General features: G+C 49.8%; 3 protein-coding genes across 7 annotated transcripts in view; all 3 read left to right on the forward strand.

The window, feature by feature from the left end:
- The first annotated feature begins 1,152 nt into the window (after positions 1-1,152).
- On the forward strand, positions 1,153-14,752 carry ZC3H11A (zinc finger CCCH-type containing 11A). Of its 5 annotated transcripts, XM_050326957.1 has the most exons (18): positions 1,153-1,237; positions 4,843-4,895; positions 5,505-5,697; positions 5,891-6,010; positions 6,699-6,822; positions 7,222-7,425; positions 7,639-7,755; positions 8,175-8,255; positions 8,684-8,794; positions 9,416-9,478; positions 9,722-9,823; positions 10,013-10,078; positions 10,586-11,077; positions 11,467-11,540; positions 12,226-12,547; positions 12,790-12,959; positions 13,104-13,171; positions 13,404-14,752. In XM_050326957.1, exons 3-18 carry the CDS (start codon positions 5,644-5,646, stop codon positions 13,666-13,668), a joined length of 2,433 nt encoding a protein of 810 aa, XP_050182914.1. In that variant the 5' UTR covers positions 1,153-1,237; positions 4,843-4,895; positions 5,505-5,643; the 3' UTR covers positions 13,669-14,752. The 5 variants fall into 5 exon arrangements, with proteins under 5 accessions (XP_050182914.1, XP_050182913.1, XP_050182916.1 ...); XM_050326956.1 differs by lacking the exon at positions 1,153-1,237 and having other exon boundaries at positions 1,417-4,895; XM_050326959.1 differs by lacking the exon at positions 1,153-1,237 and having other exon boundaries at positions 1,417-4,895; positions 8,687-8,794.
- Positions 14,753-15,457: 705 nt separating this feature from the next.
- Positions 15,458-17,530, forward strand: SNRPE (small nuclear ribonucleoprotein polypeptide E). The gene is made up of 5 exons (XM_050326972.1): positions 15,458-15,550; positions 15,914-15,940; positions 16,576-16,638; positions 16,860-16,938; positions 17,307-17,530. Exons 1-5 carry the CDS (start codon positions 15,497-15,499, stop codon positions 17,360-17,362), a joined length of 279 nt encoding a protein of 92 aa, XP_050182929.1. The 5' UTR covers positions 15,458-15,496; the 3' UTR covers positions 17,363-17,530.
- Positions 17,531-18,903: 1,373 nt separating this feature from the next.
- Positions 18,904-19,511, forward strand: part of SOX13 (SRY-box transcription factor 13) — a 35,362-nt gene continuing 34,754 nt past the window's right edge. The window contains exon 1 of the mRNA XM_050326963.1: positions 18,904-19,043. The gene's annotated coding sequence lies outside the window, so the exon portion shown is untranslated. The remainder of the gene's footprint in view (positions 19,044-19,511) is intronic.

The following is a 19,511-nucleotide window of genomic DNA, read 5'->3' on the forward strand; positions in this document are numbered from 1 at the left end:
TGAATTGTCAGTTGGCTTCTTCTCAGCAAACAGACTCCAAGCAGGGACAATACTCCAAGTGGAAGCAGAGGAGCGGTTGAGGGGTGGGAAAAAGGGGGTGCTTAGTTCAAAACCAGGCGTGCTGGGGGTGGGGATGGTTTGGAATCAATAAAGCTTTGGCTGTTGAGCAGAAACAATGCATCCAGAGAATAAACTGTGCCCACGTGTAACTGTGACCTCCTCCGTGTGTCCAGCAGCTTGTGAAATCAATCCCAGACCCTCTCCCAGTGCTGGAGGAACGGCCGGGCTTCCCATCGGAGCGTGGGAGTGGGGCCTGCGGGGAGGAAGGAGGGATGGGGATCGAAACAGCCCCTGCTGCCACCAGAGCTCCCCTCAGGGTGGGGTTTATCTCCTGCAGTATTTACCCTAAACATAAAAATAATGCTGAAAAAAAGCTTAAAAATAACCCTAACCCTAAAAATAACCCTAACCCTTACCCCTAATCCTAACCTTAACCCTAACCCAACCCTAACCACTAGCCATAACCCACCCAGCCAGGCCCATGGGGGAGCACGGCCGGAAGGATCCCAAGGCTGGGAAAATGGGTTGAAAACTCAAAATATCCTCCAGTTTGGAAGGGATATCCCTGATGCAGCGTGAAAGGGAGGGAGGGGACGGCACCTCAGGCGCTGTGGTCGGGCAGGTGGGCTCTGGAATGGGGGTTGAGCATCATTCTTGGGCATCAGGAGGAATTTCCTCCTGGAAAGGGCTGTCAGGCACTGGAAGGGGTTGCCCAGGGAAGTGGGCAAGGTGTCCAAGGAAGGCCTGGACGTGGCACTCAGTGCCCTGGGCTGGGGAAAAAGGTGGGGACGGGGCACAGGTCGGCCTCGATCCGGGAGGGCTTTTCCAACCTCGCGTTCCGTGGGCACGGGGCTGAGGTGGAGGGGAGGGGACCACAATCCCGACCGCCCCACAGCGAAGGGCTGCGCACCCCTTTTTGGGGCGCTTTTTTGGAAGGTTTGAGGCGCCGGCGGAGATGACGAAGACGCAAAGCCCACAGCGAACCCTCCCCGCCCCGGCGGGCGGGCGGGGCCGGCGGTGAAGCCGTTCCGGCCGCCATCTTGGCGGCGGGCGGGCTGAGGTTGCCGGAGCGCGAGGCGCCATCTTTGAGCCTGGCGCGGGGGGACGGCGGCGGCCCCGGCGGATCGCGGGGACAGCGCGGGGACACGGCGGGGACACGGCGGCCCCCGGGGGCTCGGTAAAGTCCCTGATCGACCATAAATAACAGCCCCCTCGGTAGCCCGCGGCGGCCGGCGGGATGGCCCCTCTGGCCCGTTCCGCGGGGGCCGCAGGCCGCGTCTCCCCGCGCTCTCCCCACAGGGGTGTCCGCGGCCACCGGGGCGGGGGGGGTCGGGGTGAGGTGGGAATGAGGTGGGATGAGGTGGGAATGAGGTGGGATGAGGTTGGGATGGGGCGGGCTCCCTCCCGCAGGGTTTTGGGAGGTGGGAGCTCCGCGCCCGGGTAGGCCCCAGGCCCTTCCCCAGGGTTCCTCCCCCCCTCAAAGCAGCTGCTTCATAATAATCCTTATTTCCAGGTAAAACCTCGTGCCTCCCCTGCCGTAGCAAAGCCTTTGAGGGGCATCTCCAGTGTAGTCATCTAATTGCCCCTCGTTCGGCAGGATCTGAGTAACTCTGGGCGCACCCCGGTTCTTCATTCCTGCTTTTTGGGGCGTTCGAAACGACTCCGTGGTGGGGGGTGTGTGTGTGAGGGGGCTTGTTCGGTTTTTATTTCTTAAAGGATTGGAGCTGAGAGGTTTCTGTTCTCCCCGTTCGTGGTTTTGTTACGGAAGCGCCAAAAGGGATTTTTTTTTTTTTTTCCCCCCTTGCAGTGGAGCCTCCAGGATGTTCCCGGGGATGGAGCTGTGGGCCGCAATTCCACAGTAAAACTGGGAGTTTGGGCTCTCAAAAAGGGAGATCTCCTGGGGACAGGGGGGTTTGGAAGGAAAACAGAACCACGGGCACCCACTGTGGCTGAGCAGGACTGAGTTCAGAAATGGGGAAAGAACAGGAGTGGAGGCAGCAGCTTCCCTGGGGTTGGGGTTGAGAAGGGTTGAAAAGGGGGGTAAGAACACGTAGTTCCTGGTGCTCTTCCTTCCTTGCGCTGGATAAATGAGGGTTTGAAGCATCAGATATTGTTGTCAGGAATTAAAGGCACAAATAGAGCAGCAGGAGAGACTTTTCCAGGGAAACCTTGGGGGTTTAGAACCAAAAATTCCCCCCGGGGAGCTGCAAGAAAGCTGCTCTCAGGTGTTGGTTGAGGTGCAGAAAGGTTTGTTTCCTTCTTGCTCTTCAGTCCAGGACAGAGGCAGATCAGGAAAGTGGGAGATCAGACAGGGAATGGGGTTGGTTCTGCACTACCAAGAGGGAGAAGCTTCTAAAATACACTAAACAGGTTTTCATTCTATTATTTATCTTCCCTTAAAATATGTAAAATTTATATTGCTTTTGGTCATGTTTTTTCCTGACCCTCAGCTACTGTACCTGTAATTATTTTATTTTATTTTTTAGAAAAATGGGTTCAAAATCTCTTACTGCAAACATTTTACTGGAGTTCTGGGGAAAAAAAGTGTTTAAAATTCTCATCAGCTTGGATCAGAGGCCTGCTGAGTGCACCAGAGTTACTCATTTTTATTCATATTTTCTGGGGTGAATTCGCTTGAGTTTTGCACAGCACTCAGATTGCTACTTTAAAGAAAAAAGGTTTTTAATTAACTTTTCTCATAATTAAATTACCTTTATGGGGTTTAGAACTTTAAGGGTTTTTTTTCCATTGGGGTTTTTGGGGTGGGTTTTGTTGATTTTTTTTTTTGTTGTTAATTGTTTTAAAGTTTTGCTTTATTCCCATTCCTTAAACAAGACCCATTCAAATTCTGAACAGGAATATGGAAATACGGAAACCCAGATGTGGAAAATGGAAACTGCTGAGCTGATTTAGTTTAAAGGAACTCCAGCTGAAGGGATTTTTGTTTTTCCCCCCCCCCAAGGTGGTGGATGTAGGAATGTTGAGTTCTAGGTGTGTCTCACTTCCCAAGGAAAGGAAATGCCACCTTCCAGCCTGGGAATTCCTTGTGATTTGTGTTTGAATGTCTTTGCTCAGCCAAGCCGTGGCCCTTCATTACCATCCATTGAAGTGTTGCCTCCTGCAAACCCAAGAATTCGGCCTTGAAATTTTATCTAAAACTCCCCAAAGAAAAAACACTCAGAAAAAATGTGTCTCCTTGAAACCTCCCCACAGAAGGAGCTCCAGGAAGTTTTAGAATTAGATTCCGAGGAATCTGCATGACACAAAGTCTGTTTTTGAAGGTGCTAAAGGTCAGGAGTGAATAATCCCACAGATATGGAAGAAGGGAAGGAAACCCTGCACTTAACTCCTGTTTTTATTCCCTTTATGAAGCAGACAAAAACCAATAACACGTGTGAGAACCCAACTTTTCCTCTCTTTATTTTAGATTTGGGAAAATTCCTTGCCAAAAAAAAAAAGTATCCTGGAAAATTCACTAGTGTTTGTGTGAGTAAAAGATTCCAAGCATTTATTATTGATCTGTAAGAACAATTTCATTCACCTTTGTCCCCAAGAATCCGAAATCCTTTGCCCAGAAATGTGCAGTGAAAGGGGTAAATCACGTTAAATTGAATTTTACCTGGTTTGGTTGCAGGTTTTGTGGCTTTAAAAAAAACAACCCCTAGAATCCTAAAAATCTAATTTTAGAAGAATATTAAAATAAGTGCATGAGTTCACATAAAAAAAAAAGTGCTGTAGCTCAATAAATCAGGTTCTGGTGGCACCAAAAAATCATCAGCTGGGTTGGACCTGAGCCATTTCCAGATGATCTTGCAGCCATGGATGATGATGGATACACGGATTAGGGGACAGCAAATTTGTAGGACGTGATGGAAGACCAAATTATTTCCCCCAAATCCGAGCGCTTTCGCACTCTGGGGTCTCGTGCAGCCACGCCACTCCCACCGTGGGCATTCCCTGCTTCCCGAGGCTTGCTGTGTCCCTGAGCTGCTTCCCCCTTCCTGCTGCCGATGTGTGTGGTGAGGGTTAGAGCCATTCCCGAGGGATGGCCCCCCGTGTGGATGTGTTTGTGCATGGGGGGTGTTCGTGTGCTGCCCCCAAATCCCCCCTCCCAACTCACCCCTGGCAGCGTCACCTCCTCCTCCTCCTATCCAGATACTACGGAGATCTTTCATTTTCCCCCGGTTTTCTCCAGATGAGTGGCTTTGCCTGCACCTTGCTGTGGCAAAGAGCCAGAAATCCTCGTTTTTGCTCTCGCTCTCACTTTGTTCTGCCTTCCTCCGGTGTGTGTGTGTGTATAAACACATCTGTGCATGTGGGTTTATACACACAAATGTGGGGTTTTTCTGTACAGGAAATAAAGGTGGGGGAAGGTTTTTGTGTTTTCTTAATAGGTGAAGAAATCTTGGAAGACCAGAAATTGCAACTTACTGAATGTTAAATTATTAAAAAAAAAAAAAAAAAAAAAATTAGAAATTGCCCGGCTATGGAAGATGGAGCCTCATTTTTGCAGCCACTTTGAATCCCAAGTTCGTCTTTAAATGCGCTGGGGCTTCTTTTGGTGGTTTTTTTGGTGGTTTTTTGGAAGAGCTAAGTAACCCTGGCTGTCTCCAGGCTGGCAGTGTTCCAATGGACTTGCTTCCTCCATTAGTTGTAAGATGTTTAAGAGCACATCCTAAGTTTGAATTGTGGATGAGAGGTTCCCTTGGCAATGTGAGAAGGAAAATTCTTTCTACCCCTTTGTTATTAATTCACGGACTCAAGTGTTGGTTCGGCCTACAGGAGAAGGGAACTGGATGTCTGGGAAGATCAAAGTCTGTGCTGAAGTTGTCCAGGTGTGTGAACCCCAAAATTCACAGGGATTGGAAAAATGCTTAATGTATCTGTTGTATCTGATAGAAATTATTAGTCAATAATTGATTAATCGTGTAGTAGTTCAAAATTCATATTATTCAGATGTCACTTCAAAAGATGGGATATTATTAAGATGTGATGTTATCAAGTAATATTAATGTGATATTATTGAGCAGTAATATTAAGATACTATTACTATAGCCATTATTATTTATATGTAATTACTAAGGCATAATTTGAAAGGTAATATCAATATCAGTTATGTTATCAATATATCAGTATCAGTTATATTATCAATATAAATTATATCAGTATCATTAATAACTCAAAATTATGACCAATTTTTTAAGAAGTGGCTCACTTCTAGGCTTACAACCACACACTAGTTTTTTCTGTGCTCCAAAATATGTAACTATGATTAAAATAGGACTTGTACTGACAGCGTTCATGCAGTTTTACACAGATTTGACACAGTTTTTGTGATCAGCTGATTTCAACATGTTGCCCCCCTCAAGAGATAAATTTGACTAACAGAGCTGTAAAAATGCTCATTACTCAATTATTCATCACTTATTGATCCCTTTCTTCAGGGTTACTTTTAAAAAGAAGATTTCACTGCTAAGCCAGTAGAAGACTTTGAGTCCCAGAAAAGTGAAGCCAGTTCTTGCCAAGGCTGGAGGAAGACCCTGAGAGCAAACCCTGAGAGCTTATTCCAAGAATTCATCCATTATGTCCAACCAAGGAGACGACTGCTACTTCTACTTCTATTCCACGTGCAACAAGGTGTGTTTGGGAGCACTTCCTTTGGTATTTGGTGTTTCCCTTCTTAGTGTATAAGCAAGGAGGGGGAAGAGCATGAGGAGACACAGATTGCTGTTAATTAAGAGATTCTGCTGCCAGCTCTTGATAACATGAGCATTTTTTCAGGCTGGATGGTTTTATAACCCTTTTTTTCCTGCTTTCCTTTGAATTCCAGGGAGACAGCTGTGCCTTCCGCCACTGTGAGGCAGCTCTGGGAAGTGAGACCGTCTGCACCCTCTGGCAGGAGGGTCGTTGTTTCAGGAATGTCTGCAGGTTCAGACACATGGAAATCGATGTGAGTGTTTGCAAAACAAAGCACCCACAGCGGGTGAATGTGCTTGTACAGCATAGATTTGCTTGCTTTCAAGGGATATTGGTCACTAGGAGGGGCTGGCAGGAAGCTGGGGGAAGGAAAATCAATTTCTGAGGTGTATCTGGGCCGGAATGGATTTTGTTAGATTCTGATATTATTTGCTTAATCAGGGGTAAAAGCAGCCACATGGATCACATGGCTGAAATGTGCTGGAGAAGGATGGTGGGAAACAGCCTCCCGAGGGCTGGGCTGGAAAATGGCCTGGCAGGTTCCTTCTGTCCTGAATTTCTCAGATAACGTTATCCTGACCTCTTGGAGCAGGACAGGGAGGGGAGAAATCAGGTGGGAAGGAACCAGTGCTGTGAAAGATAAATTCAGATAGATTTAATCTGGGCATTTCCCCCTCTGAATAATCCCATTATTTTGGATCTGAATTCCTGTGTCAGGCTGGCCTGTCGTCCCCAGCTGAGTGACAGGAAAGCAAAGCCAGACAATATTTAGTTCTTTCCCTCCCCTGCACAAACTTTGTTTATATGTCCTGAAATATTTTTAGCGAGAAGTTGACCTTTGGAATGATACTCCAGCACTGCAGTGCAGCAGTCCTGTCTCTGACATGTGGGGAGATTGAGTCTCTTTGTAAGTGTGAGCTTGGCTTTGTCCCTTCCCTCAGAAAAAGCGGAGCGAGATCGCCTGTTACTGGGAGAACCAGCCCGGGGGCTGCCAGAAGTACAACTGTGCTTTCCACCACACCAAAGGCCGTTATGTCGATGGGCTCTTCCTGCCCCCAAGCAAAAGTGAGTTTTCTCAGCTCCATTCTCTGTAATTATTAAACATTTAGGTGTGAATGTTGCTTAGGATGGGGTAAAGCTCCGGGAATTGGTCATTCCTGAGTGCAGGGAGGGGTCTGCACTCACAGGCTCTCAGCTGAATGGAATGTAATTCTGGGGTTTAGTCTTTTCTCAGCTCCTCTGTGATCTTTGCCTTTCAGGTTCCTTTCCCCTCATTTAATCCTTTCTGAGTGGGGAGATGGGTGTGGGAGGGAAACCCCCTTCACAGTGTAAGCAGGGGTGGGGAATGAGGAAACTGAATTCAGTAGCCAGGTGGGTTTATCTTATCTGCCTTCTCTGTCATACCTGCAACACTGGGGTCAGAGTTTGACATGGCCAAGTGACAGATGGTCTCCTTGTCCTCAGCCACACTCCCCAGTCCACCTGAGTCTGCAGAAGATGATGTGAAAATGGCTCAGATGTCTCTGCAGCAAAACAAACTCTCTGTGCAGTCCAACCCCTCCCCACAGCTGAGGGGGGTGATGAAAGTGGAGAACTCAGAAAATGTCCCAAGTCCTACACACCCTCCAGTTGTCATCAATGCTGCAGATGATGATGAAGATGATGATGGTGAGCATTTTTTATCTACTGAAAATATTTCTACTATAAGTGAGTATATAAAGCACATAATACCTGAATTTTTTAGTGGTTAAAACTTCAGGTGAGAATCTGGAATCCTAAATATCTTTATGGGTTGAAATGTCATTGTATGAGCTACATAAACATGAACAATTTTGTCTCATCCCTACTCCATAAATTAATAGGTTTATTTTTGCCTTTCAGACCAGCTTTCTGAAGAAGGAGAAGAAACTAAAACACCTGTCCAACAACCAGCCCCAGAAGCCCATAATGGATTGAGGCTGATTTCCACTAGGAAATCCAATGCTAATACAAAGCAAGGTATTCCAGCAGCTGGAGGAGGGTGGATTGGAAGGAGAATTTGACAGCTGAAAGCAGTGTGTTCTAAACACACAATAGAACATGGGGTCACTGAAGGGAGTCATTCTCATTTAATAATGTCATATGTCCCAAGGAGATAAACTCCTCCTGGTTTGCTTTTGTGGAACAAAATAGAGCCACGACATGGAGTTTAAATGCCTGCAGATGTGTCCTTTCAGACATTGTGCAAATGCCAGAGGAATCTTTAATCCCTCTACATTACATTAATGCTTGAAAGTGCAGATTTTACCCTGTAGGATGGAGGAGGGTGAAGGAAGGTGCCAGTTCCTTACCAAAATACCATCTGTTTGGGGAGTGTTGACAGGGTTTATTCGAAATGCCTTTAAGCCTCAGTTTCATGAACTGTTCTGTGCTTTCAGATGACAATTTAAATTTCGGAATAAAAACACTTGAAGAAATCAAATTGAAGAAACTAAAGGAGAAAGCCAAAAAACAAGGTGGTGAGTTAATGTCCCCTCTTTTCCTGTCCTTCTACCTTCTGTTCACCTTGTCTTTGTTTTTAATCCTTCTGATATTACTTGGATAGCAGGAATTTGCAGGCGAAGGATCTTTTTTTTTGCACTGTTTGGCTCAGAATGGGAGATGGTTATTGCAGCTGAGAGCTGCTTGGAGGACTCACTTCCATGTTTTGGTGGGGGCCTTGAGCTGCTTTGGCGTGTGAGCTGTTTTCTGAAGCAGCTGCTGTTCCTGCTTGGAATTCCAAGGACAAATCCGAGGGAAATGGCTCATCTCTCTTATTTACATGCACTGCTGGTTCTGTGTTTGGCATAAATGAGTAGCTGATGTTCTTGGTCTCCGTGATGGTTCTTTGTTTTGTTTGGTTGGGTTGTTTCCCTAAACATCCTTATTTGTTCCCTGCTCTGATCAGAAGGTCCCTCAGGAGTTGCTGTTGATCCGCTCCAAGCTCGGACAATTCCTGTGCCAGAGAAGGAAAACGTAAGGACAGTGCTGAGAACTGTCACTCTGTCCTCAAAGGAAGGTGAGAACTTCCATTTCATGGCTCCTAAATCAAACTGTGAAGTAATAACTAAGAGAACTCACACGTGTGGTGCTGCCTTTTCTGATTAAAACCACTTAAAGGCCCTGGTTGTCTTGGAAAGGGTTGGAATCTGGGGATGCTGGATTTGTTACATTGCAGTAAAGGATCAAGAAGAGGTTTTTCTCATTAAGCCATAACTAATCATATTTTATCACATCCTTCAGACTCTCCAATGTGTTTAATTTCACTTTGGGGTTGAGTTGTAGAAGTGCAGTAGAAGCAGGGAGAGGCTTCTACTAACAAGAGTGAGGATGCAGAGAAGAGGTTAATTAAAAATAGGAGTAATGGAAGGGAAGATCGAGAAGATGGAATTATGCAGGTAACCAGTTTTTGAAGCATTGAAGAGGCTGACAGTGGCAGTTGGGTGATAGGAGTCTGTATGAATTCATTTTAAAGGAAGTCATAAATTCCTTTTAAAGGCAAAAAACACATAGAACCACTTCTACTCACAGTCATTCATTAGTTATGGGGTTTGGCTGCCAAAGGAGTGTCATTTTTTGGGGATGATGCTTTTACTGGCTGCTGGTTTCTGTGCACTGAACAGATGATTCTGTGTTTTAGGAGAGGATCCTGTGATCCAGCTGAATCTTCCTGACAGACTGGGAAAACGGAAAACTCTCATAGGTGAGAGCTTTTTGTGAGCTGCTCTTTGGGTGCCCTCACCTAAACATGGTGATATTTAAAGGTGTTTTGGGGGAGGAAATTACATGATGTGCATTGATTGCAAAACCACCAAATTCTGTTAGCAACTGAAAGGCAAATACTGGAAAATAAACCTGGAAGGACTGAAGTCTGTGGCTGACTGTTGGAAAACCCTCCTGCAGAGAAACCTTCTGAAAGCATTTCCCCCTTTGTGTCTTTCTGAAGCTGGTAAAACCTTCCTTCCTCTGCGGCGTAACGTGGCTGACAGGCTGGGCAGGAAGACAGAGATGCTGGAGAACGCTGAGAAAGCCCCCAGGAGAGGCACAGGTACCAAACACACCTGGATTGCACACCCACATTTCCACTTAGGTGTTCTGTTTCTCCTCCTAATGGTTCTTTCTGCATGTTGGCTGAGGGCTTGAGGTGACTTTGAATCCCGCTGGAATGATGTCCTGTCTCACCTCACAGAATCTGGATTTGTGCAGTCTCCTTAACCTTTCCTGTTCTGTGTTTTAGTTCAAGTGCTGAAGTCCCTGAAGGAGAGGCTGGGACAGCCCCCTGAACAGAGCAGTACAGAGACAGGTAATAATTGCATATTAAATACCCCTTTTTGATTTCCATGGACTTCCATAGTGCCATAAAAGTCAGTTTTCAAAAACTGCTGCCCCTTGCTGGAGGGCTGAGCTGTCCTGACGCTGCTGTCAGAGAGGTGGCTCCCGCATGGGTCTCATCAAAGTTTGATGCTCCTGAACCATCAGAAGCTGCAGTTGCTCACACACAAGTAGGATAGAACCATTCCCAGGAGCAGGGGCATCCCTGGAAGTGTCCAAGGCCAGGTTGGACAGGGCTTGGAGCAACCTGGGCCAGTGAAAGGTGTGCCTGCCCATGGCAGGGGTGGCACTGGGTGATCTTTAAGGTCCCTTCCCACCCAGCCCATTCCATGGTGATGCAGCTGGTACTGACCTCAGATGTATCGTCTTAAAGAGCGCTCAAACCCCCTTTCCTTGGTGCTGTGGCAGATTTTGGAGACTCTTACATATTGCTGGACTCCGTTTGAATGCTGGTCCTTTCTTTTTTCCCTGCTGACAGAGAAGGCTGCCAAGCCCATGGAGGAGATCCGGGTGAAGACCCTGGAGGAGATTCGCCTGGAGAGGGCGAAGCAGAGGCGGGGGGAGCCCCCGGGCAGAGCCCCCGGCGAGGGCCGCAGGGCGGAGGAGCCCGGCACGGGGACCAGACCTTCCCCCCCCGTGCGCATCAAATCCGTCTCGGGAGCCCTGGCTGAGAAGAACCACAAGAGGCTGGAGGAAGAGAAGGAAAAGCCAGAGGAGTTCCCTGCCAAGCCAAAAGCTGAGGGAGAGCCCAGGAGGAGCGTTGCTGCTCCAGCTGTGCCCGGCAGGGTGCAGCTGGCAGAGCCCGGGAGAGCCAAACCAGCGGGAGAGGTGCGGATCAAAACCTTGGAGGAGATCAAGAGGGAGAAAGCTCTGAGGATGCAGCAGAGTGGGGAGAATGTGCCAGCCCCTCCTGCACAGCCCGAGCCTGCCCTCAGAGGGAGGAAACTCCTGCGGGTCACCAAGCTCATAGGTAAGGAGGTACCTCCCTGGGGAAATAAGTCCAGTTTTCTTCAGGATTCCCGTTGCTTTTTCCTTCTGTGGATACCAAGGTCAAAGGGACCGTGTTATATTCCACAAATTACATGACAGTTTTCTGTATTTCCCACGGGAAAATTCATTCCTTGAGGAGCTTTGTGGTCTGATTTCTCTGTTGTATTTTTCTGCCATCGGTTTGTGGTGTGGGATCTTCCCTGTGCTGAATGCTGGGTTACATTCCTCTTTGGAATATGTGTTGTTTATTGATATGTGTGTGTTTGGGAAGGATGTATCACCTTCTTAACATGAGGGGGCATTAAATATCTCATCTTTATATAAACCACATAAAAAGAGATTTATTTTTCACTTCTGCTTGTTTTGAAGCACCTGGAAGAGAAGAAAAAATGATAGTGGAATTGAACAAACCTTCTCCAAAAACTGTCTCTGCAGCTGCAGAGGTGAGTCTGTTGTGAAAACTTAGATAAATACATATGTACCTACGATTTCTGATAAATTTTGCCATGTTTTGTGTGTAAACTCACTTCCTGCTCCCTGTTGGAATGTGTTCCTACCTTTCCTCATTTGGTAATTGCTACAGTGAAGTCCCAACTCCTGTCATTTCCAGTAGCATTTCCAGACAACATCAGGATCCTTGCTTTGAATTAATTAATTAATGAGAACTAAAACCTGGAATTAATCTGATTATACCTCACAATGAAACCTATTAGCACCAGAGGTTAACGTGGGGAGAATGGTTTTGTTGTCAGTGACTTTCTCTGGCAAACTTTGGGGATGTCTTGAAATTCTGAGCTGAGTATTTCAATGACAAAGGCTGGAGGTTTCACGAGAGGACATCAGGCTGTATGGGGGAGCTTGTATGGCTTTATAATCCTTAAAAAGAATGTATGGGGTAGAGCTAGAGTGTTCTGCTCCATGAAAGCAGCTTGCTGTGTTGGGAATTGCAGGCTTTTGACCAGAGCAAAGCAGGGATCTTGTTACAGGCAACATTTTACACAAAAAATCTTGCATTTTAATGGTGCCACATGGAGCCATTTCGGAGGGATTGCCACCCAGATTTTCCCAATGGAATCCCCATAGATTGTTGTCCTAATAATCCTTTTCTTTCCTAACTTTTTTTTTTAGCCCTCTGGTCAGAGTGCAGCTAATTCCACAGTCCAGGTGAAGAGCCTGGAGGAGATCATGTGGGAGAAGCGGCAGCTGAAGCAGCGCCAGGAGAAGCTGCAGAAGGAAGCAGCTGCTGTGCCAACCCCAGTGGAGAAACCAGCCAAGGACAAAACTCCACCATCAGGGAGCCCTGAATCCGCTGTGGTTTCAGGCCCAGCTTATCAGCTTGGGAGGAGGAAACTGGTGAAGCCTCAGGAGGATGGGGTGGGAAGCCCGGAGAAGGACCCTGCTGTGTCCCCAGGGAAAAAGGCAGCCCAACCTCTGGAACGGAAAGCTAAAAGTGAGTGCTGAGTGTCACCTCAGGGTGTGTTATTGAGAGCAGCCTGGGGAGAAGGGCCACGTGTGCTGGAACCCCAGAAACCAACCAGATGTGGCCAGCAGGGCAAGGGAGGGGTGGAACGAGGTGATCTTTAAGGTCCCTTCCGACCCAAACCATCCTGCAATTCTGTGATTGTGGGACTATGAAGAACCTGTTGTTTTTTGACCCAAGGCTCTACTGTCCCTCTCTTCCTTCTATTCCAGCCAAATCCAAGGTGTGCCTGAAGCCTTTGGATGGGAAAGCCACGTCCTCCCCCAGGCAGACCCTGAAACGCAAGGCCACCGAGAGCCACCCCACTGCCGTGGTGGCCGTGAAGCCCCTCAGTGCCACTGGTGGGGACACCAAGGAGCCCTCAGCCAGGAAAGCAGCTGCGGTAAGGACAGTGCTCGAGCCAGCTGGGGGTCCCCAGGAACATTTACAGCCAAATCTTACCCTCCTCTGGGAGAAGAAGTGCAAAACAAATATCTACAGGAGATTTTTACCCTTGTATCATAAAAACTGTCTTCCTTCTCCCCAGGCCGTGGCTCCTGCTTTGTCAGAGGACAGCCTGGTCTCCATACCTCGGAGGGAAAAACCCCAAACCAGGTAACAATCACACCTTTGTCCCTTTTCTTCATCTCTGCCACTTTCTTTCCCAGACTCCAGGTGTTTCTTCATGGATAAATCCACAAACTGTCAACCCTACCTGGTGATCCTGGACTGTAATAGTTCCAGGCTGATTGAGTCACAATCCCTGTGTAAGGCTGAGATGTAGGAGGATTAAATTCCAGGTAAGGAATGACACCCACTGATGTTCCCTCTTTCTTGTTCTTCCCAGCCCTGAGCTCCACACTGGGAAGCAGGCTGACTCCCTGGCACAGTCAGAGGTCTCCAGCTCAACTTCAGCCTCCTCCGAAGTGCCGGTGAAGATGCGCCGGCTGAGCTCCACGGGCTCTGCCAAAGCACCTCTGTCTGTGGAGGACGACTTCGAGAAGCTCATTTGGGAAATCTCAGGAGGCAAACTGGAAGCAGAGATTGACCTGGACCCAGGGAAGGATGAGGATGACCTCCTCCTGGAGCTTTCGGAGATGATTGACAGCTGAACTGCAGTGTCTTAAAAAAAAAACAAAACACAAAAGAAAAAAACAAACACCAAAAAAAATCCATGACCCCCCCCACACAACCCCCAAACCTGTATATTTTGTTGGATACATGGAGGTGATCCTTTCCTAGCTGAGGCTGAAGGCGCAGTTGGATGGGTAGGATTAGACAGGATCTGCACTCAGTTGTCCTGAATTTTTCCGGAACTGTCGTTGGCTCCTTCCACACGGAGAGGACAAAGCACTTGTGTTGTTTTTTTTTGGGGACACACAGATCCCATCTCCAGACTGTGGTGGTTGTGAACTGATCTGCTCGTTCTGTGACGCTCCAAAGGCTTCAAACAAAAGCTTCCACCTTCCCCGCTCCCTGGCACGACCCAACGTTCCGCACATTTCAGCGCTTCGTGTTCGGATCCCGTGGACAGTTGGTACCCAAAGCCTGGAGTTACTATGTCAGCTCCTGAGTTTTACTGCTGTACGCTGTCATTTTGACTTTAATTAGGGGAATTAATGACAATGCTGGGGTGGGGGGAGGGAGCAGATTAATTCGTATTTCGGACCAAACACGCTGCCAAGGGCGGTGGCATGGGGTGTGTCCATCCAGCCTTACTTTGAATTATCAGGGTGCTTTTTCCTAATGGGAACGGGATCCTGGGGTGGGCAGCCAGGATTCCTCTCGTCGTTGGCAGTGAATTGGGAAAGGAAGAATTGGTTTAAGTGCCTCTTGGTTCCAAGGATTGCTCCCCTGAGCTGCCGACCCTTCATCCTGCTGAAGGAATTCCTCACGCCGTGATGTCCGCCAGCATCCGTCTCACGTGCCCATGGAATGACTGGGAGAGAGGAAGAGGGCATGGAAGGTTTCCTCCTCCTCTATCAGCCCATGGAGGTGGGATTTTGGTGTATACCATGGTTTCTGTAAATATTTTATTCTTCCATTTTATATTTGTATTCTATTTAAGGTATTAAACGTAGGCTGGTCACCTCCACCCGCCCCGCTCGTGTCTGTACAGACCTCCTGGTTCTGGTTTCTATGTGTATTTTATTTAAGGAATTGTATTAAACACACTCTGGTCGCCTCCTCCTTCCCTGTAGCTGAGTGTTTATAACTAAAAATAAAGCACAGGAGTGGGGTTTAGGGGCTCAGGGGGATTGACCAGGGCAGGGATTGTCCCCCTGTGCTGGCGCTGCTGGAACCTCAAATCCTGTGTGCAGTTCTGGTCACTCAGTTCAGGAGGGACATTGAGGGGCTGGAGCGTGTGCAGGGAAGGGAACGGGGCTGGGGAAGGGACTGGAGCACCAGGAGAGCTGAGGGAGCTGGGGGGGCTCAGCCTGGAGAAAAGGAGGCTCAGGGGGGACCTTTTCGATCTCACAACTCCCTGACAGGAGGGGGGAGCTGGGGGTGGGTCAGGCTCTGCTCCCAGGGAACAGGGACAGGAGGAGAGGGAACGGCCTCAGGCTGTGCCAGGAGGGCTCAGGCTGGACATCAGGAGGAATTTCTCCATGGAAAGGGCGGTCAGGCTTTGGAAGGGGCTGCCCAGGGAGGTGGTGGAGTCCAAGGAACGACTGGACGTGTCCCTCTGACAAGCAGCACCCTGGTGACAGGGCGGTGATCGGTCACGGTTCGGACTCGGTGATTTTCCCCTCAGGAATCCCTCGGCAGGGATGGTTCCCGGTTCGGACTCGGTGATTTTCCCCTCAGGAATCCCTCGGCAGGGATGGTTCCCGCTTTCCCGCCCTCCCGGAGCAGTAGAGCCGCGGTCCTCCGGGCCGCACAGTCCGCCGCCATCCCAGCGTGCCCCGCGGCGCGGCGCGCTGTGAGGGAGCGGCAGCCATGGCGTACCGCGGGCAGGGCCAGAAGGTGCAGAAGGTGATGGTGCAGCCCATCGTATCCTGCACGGCCCGCGGGGGAACGCGGGGGAACGCGGGGGGAACGCGGGGGCGGGGGCGGCCGGCCGGGAGGGGGCCGGGGGTCGTGGGTGACACCCGGCGGAGCGCGGTCTGCGGGCCGCGGAGCGCGGCTCTCACCGTCAGGGCGTGGGTGCGACCCCTCGGGGGTCGCGGGTTTCATCCCTCGGGGGTCTCATCCCTCGGGACTCGCGGGTTTCATCCCCCTGGACCGAGGGTCTCATTCCTGGGGGTCGCAGGTTTGATCCCTCGGGGTTCCTTCCCCCGAGCACCGTGGGTTTCTCCCCCCGGGCTGTGTCCCCGGGGGTCCCTGTCCGTGCCGTACCTTAACCCTCCGCTCCAGAACCTGATCTTCCGATACCTGCAGAACGTGAGTACCCGGGGGTGGCACCTCTTCCCCGTGTCCGATTTAAATCTACTTTGCTTCAGTTTAAAACCGTTTGGACTGGTGGGGGGAGTGTGTGGCGCTCCTTGAGCACGTGGCCTGTGCTGCCACACCGGGCTGGGGTTGTTAATAATTCGGGTTTTGAGCCTGTTTCGGTGGGACTGAGGAACTCACAGTCATTCAGAGCGGTGAGAACAGCTCGACATTTCCTTCCCTCAGCCAGGAATTACCTGTGTACAGGCGTTGATCCTGCAGTCCGGGTTGTGGGGGGTTTCACAGAACCCCCAGAATGGTTTGGGTTGGGAGGGACCTTGAAGACCCTCCAGTTCCACCCCCTGCCTTGGGCAGGGACACCTTCCACTGTTTCCCTGTGACAGTTAAAAACCTCTGCTCTCCTGTGTTCCAGTATTAAATATTGTTAATTAGTATTTATTAATTGATATTTATTATTATTTAATTATTTATTGACAAAACATCAAAAACTCCAGAGGACATAACACAGAGGCTCCTCTGAGAGCTGCAGTGGCTGCTGGCAGTGACAAGCCCTGGGTGCCCATGAGGGAACAAACTGCTTGGGGTGTTGATGTTCCTGTTTTACTCTCCCTCTCCATGATTTTTAGAGATCCAGGATCCAGGTGTGGCTCTATGAGCAGGTGAACATGAGGATAGAAGGCTGCATCATTGTGAGTATCCCTGTCCCCTCGTCACTCCTCTGATCATCTTTGGAGGGGGGGAGTCAGGTTCATAAATCCATTTTTTCCTTCTTTTTCCACTGTTTTCCAAGAATGGGGGTGGAAATGCTTCATGTCTCTCCAGTAAAGAGCCTTAATTGCAGAGCTGAGGAGGGGTTTGTGTGGTGGTTGCTGAATTTTCCCTCCCTGACTGTGTTTGGTGCTGTTTCCAGGGCTTTGATGAGTACATGAACCTGGTGCTGGATGATGCAGAGGAGATTCACTCCAAAACAAAGTCCAGGAAGCAGCTGGGTAGGTCAGAGTGGCTGTGGGACCTGAGTGAGCCTGGGATCCAGGTGTGGGACCCAAAATCCGGGTGTGGAGCCTGGGATCCAGGTGTGGGAGCCTGAAGCTCGTGTGGAGCAGACACTGGGCTCGGTTCCTGCTGTTTCCTGAGCTGGTGGATTTGTTCAGTGTGCAGGAAAAGGTGTCTGGGCCTGAGACCAGGTTTGGGCTTTCAAACAGCTGTAACAAATCCAGGTTGGACGGGGCTTGGAGCAGCCTGGGCTGTGGAAGGTGGCCCTGCCCATGGAAGAGGGTGGCACTGGATGAGCTTTAACCCAGCCCAGCCCATTCCATGACTCTGTGGTGTCTCCATTCCCTGTTTGTTTGTGTTGCAGGTCGGATCATGCTGAAAGGGGACAACATCACCCTGCTCCAAAGCGTTTCCAACTAGGATTTGTTCTTCACAGCAGTGGCTGGAATGCTCTGGAGTGACTAAAGTGTCAGTGGGAGCAGGACTGGGCAGTGGGGAGGGAGCTGTGATATCTGGGGCTGTGTCAGGGGTGCAAACTGCCCGTTCCTCTGGGGGGGTTTTTTGTAGTTTGATGTATTTCGCAAATAAACATTTTTCACGTTATCTGTAAATGTAAACCTTGTTTTCAGTCTCAGGGTGCAGAGAAGGGGCAGAGTGTTCTCCAGGTGGTTTTCTCCATGGGGTCTCTGATAAACACCTGTGTGTTGTGGGGTGTTAGACCTGGTTTAGGAGGACAGGGTGGGCTTGTTCAGGGTCCTGGAGCTCTTGTGGTTCTACTGAGGGACTGTGGTGTTGATCCAACATTTCCAGACTTTGCTGCTGGGTGTCTTTGCAAAACAGCAGAGAGGGCTCTTGGTTTGGGTTTAATCCCTATAATTTCTTACTTCCTCAAGCAACCTCTGGATTAAACCATGGCCCACTGTAAAGTTCTCTCCATCCCTTCACTGTTACATCAGGGACTCTAAAAATTCAGACCATTCCAGGTGATTTTGAAGTAATTATTTTTCCTGTAACATGCCACTTTTTTACTAAGTGTGTGCTTAAAAAAAAGTTTGTTTAATGCAGAAAATTAAATAGAAAAAAATCAGAAAAAATTAATTTGATTTGCCTCAGTGCTGAGCTCCAGTTTATCCACTGAAGTAAAAGTGGGAGCCTCCCAGGGTTTGTCCTCCCTCTGAGCACGTGGCTGGCACGGAAAAGAGGTGGACACGATGAGAAATGGCTGGTTCTTATCAGCCCTGCTGCTGCCAGCTCCAAATTGAGCACTCTGAGAGTCCCTGATGCCTCCAAAGCTCCTCTGCTCCTTGATATGATCAAATTAGCGCCGCTGGACGTCGATATTGGAGAGGGCTGAGGATGGGAGGAAGGAAGTCCAGGCTAATCAGCGCCCAAGCATCTCCGATAAGGTCCCAAAATAGTCCCTAATTATGTGCGTGGGGGAGCTGCAGGAGAAAAGAGGCTCCCGGCAGGAAGCCTTGGAACTGCACAGGGCCTCCAGGAGAGCCCTGCGTGTCCAGGAGCAAACACAGCCCCATTGTTCCAGCAGCTCCTGGCGCTGGAGCCCTGTGGTCCAACAAGGGCTCCTGGGCACGGCCAGCCCAGGGACGGGGCACGGAAACAATCCCTGCCCAAGAAACACTTGTCTGTCCTCCGAAAAACCGCAGGGCTGACTCATCCAAGGGCTTTGCGGAGCGTTTTAACCCTGAACCCTTCCAGCTCCCGGCGCCTTCCCGGGCTGCAGGCGGGGAGAAGGTGACGGACGGCTCGGGAGCTGCTCAGCCAGGGAGCCGAAATTCCTGCCGGGACGGGACGAGAGAGGCTGCCGAGGAGTTCGCTGGACAGAAGAGGGAGCTGCGGGCTCGGCTGCTCCAGCCCCTCCAGCCGAGCGTCTCAAGCCTCGGCACGAACAGCGAGTTCCCCAGCAGCGTTACCGGCTCCCAGACAAGCTGGAAGGAAGCGAACTGGGCTGACTGGCGCGGGGTTTGCTCTCCAGTGGTCCAGTCCGGGCAGCAGCAGCAGCTTCCCCTGCGGCCGGAGGGGATGAGGAGTGGAAGGTCCTGGGCGTGCTGAGCGCCCCGAGGAGAGAGGAGGAGCGGGCAGAGTGAGTGCTTCCCGCGGGGCTCGGTGTGTAGCAACCCCCCTTCCCTTTGGCTTTCCGCTGCCTTCAGTGCCTGTTGTGTTTGCTTCTGCCAGCTGGACTTTTCCATAACGTGCAAATCCCACCCTTCCATAACGTGCAAAGCCCTTTCCCTCCGGGGCAGGGGGTGGGGGCTGGTGGGAGGGGGCTGTGGGTGGGTGTAAGGTCTCTTTGGGGAGGAGATGCCTTGAGGTGGATGATCAGGAGTGCCCGGAGTGCCGGTATTGCAGTGGGACGTCGTGTTGTGGCACAGATCCCACCCTGGAGTGTTCACACATCTCTAGGAATCAAAATTCCTATGGTGGGACTTGCCAGGGAGAGTTTCCTACCTGTCCCAGCACCTGGATACCTGTCACAAACCCCAAATCCAGCTGAGGGTGCTTTTGGAGACCATCTCACCCTATCCAAATGTCTGTTTTATAGAAACAGAGC

Source organism: Myiozetetes cayanensis, unplaced genomic scaffold (genome assembly GCF_022539395.1).
Source record: "Myiozetetes cayanensis isolate MyiCay16 unplaced genomic scaffold, myiCay2020 scf32, whole genome shotgun sequence".
Lineage (NCBI taxonomy): Eukaryota > Metazoa > Chordata > Aves > Passeriformes > Tyrannidae > Myiozetetes > Myiozetetes cayanensis.

What these genes read in the sequence shown, in the direction of transcription:
- ZC3H11A (XM_050326957.1), top strand. Translation starts at nt 5,644, where the DNA reads ATGTCCAACCAAGGAGACGACTGCTACTTCTACTTCTATTCCACGTGC. An exon ending in TCTATTCCACGTGCAACAAG is followed by an intron (nt 5,698 to 5,890) that starts GTGTGTTTGGGA and finishes TTTGAATTCCAG; the next exon opens with GGAGACAGCTGTGCCTTCCG. An exon ending in AGGGAAAAACCCCAAACCAG is followed by an intron (nt 13,172 to 13,403) that starts GTAACAATCACA and finishes TGTTCTTCCCAG; the next exon opens with CCCTGAGCTCCACACTGGGA.
- SNRPE (XM_050326972.1), top strand. Translation starts at nt 15,497, where the DNA reads ATGGCGTACCGCGGGCAGGGCCAGAAGGTGCAGAAGGTGATGGTGCAG. An exon ending in AGGTGATGGTGCAGCCCATC is followed by an intron (nt 15,551 to 15,913) that starts GTATCCTGCACG and finishes CCTCCGCTCCAG; the next exon opens with AACCTGATCTTCCGATACCT. An exon ending in GGATAGAAGGCTGCATCATT is followed by an intron (nt 16,639 to 16,859) that starts GTGAGTATCCCT and finishes TGCTGTTTCCAG; the next exon opens with GGCTTTGATGAGTACATGAA.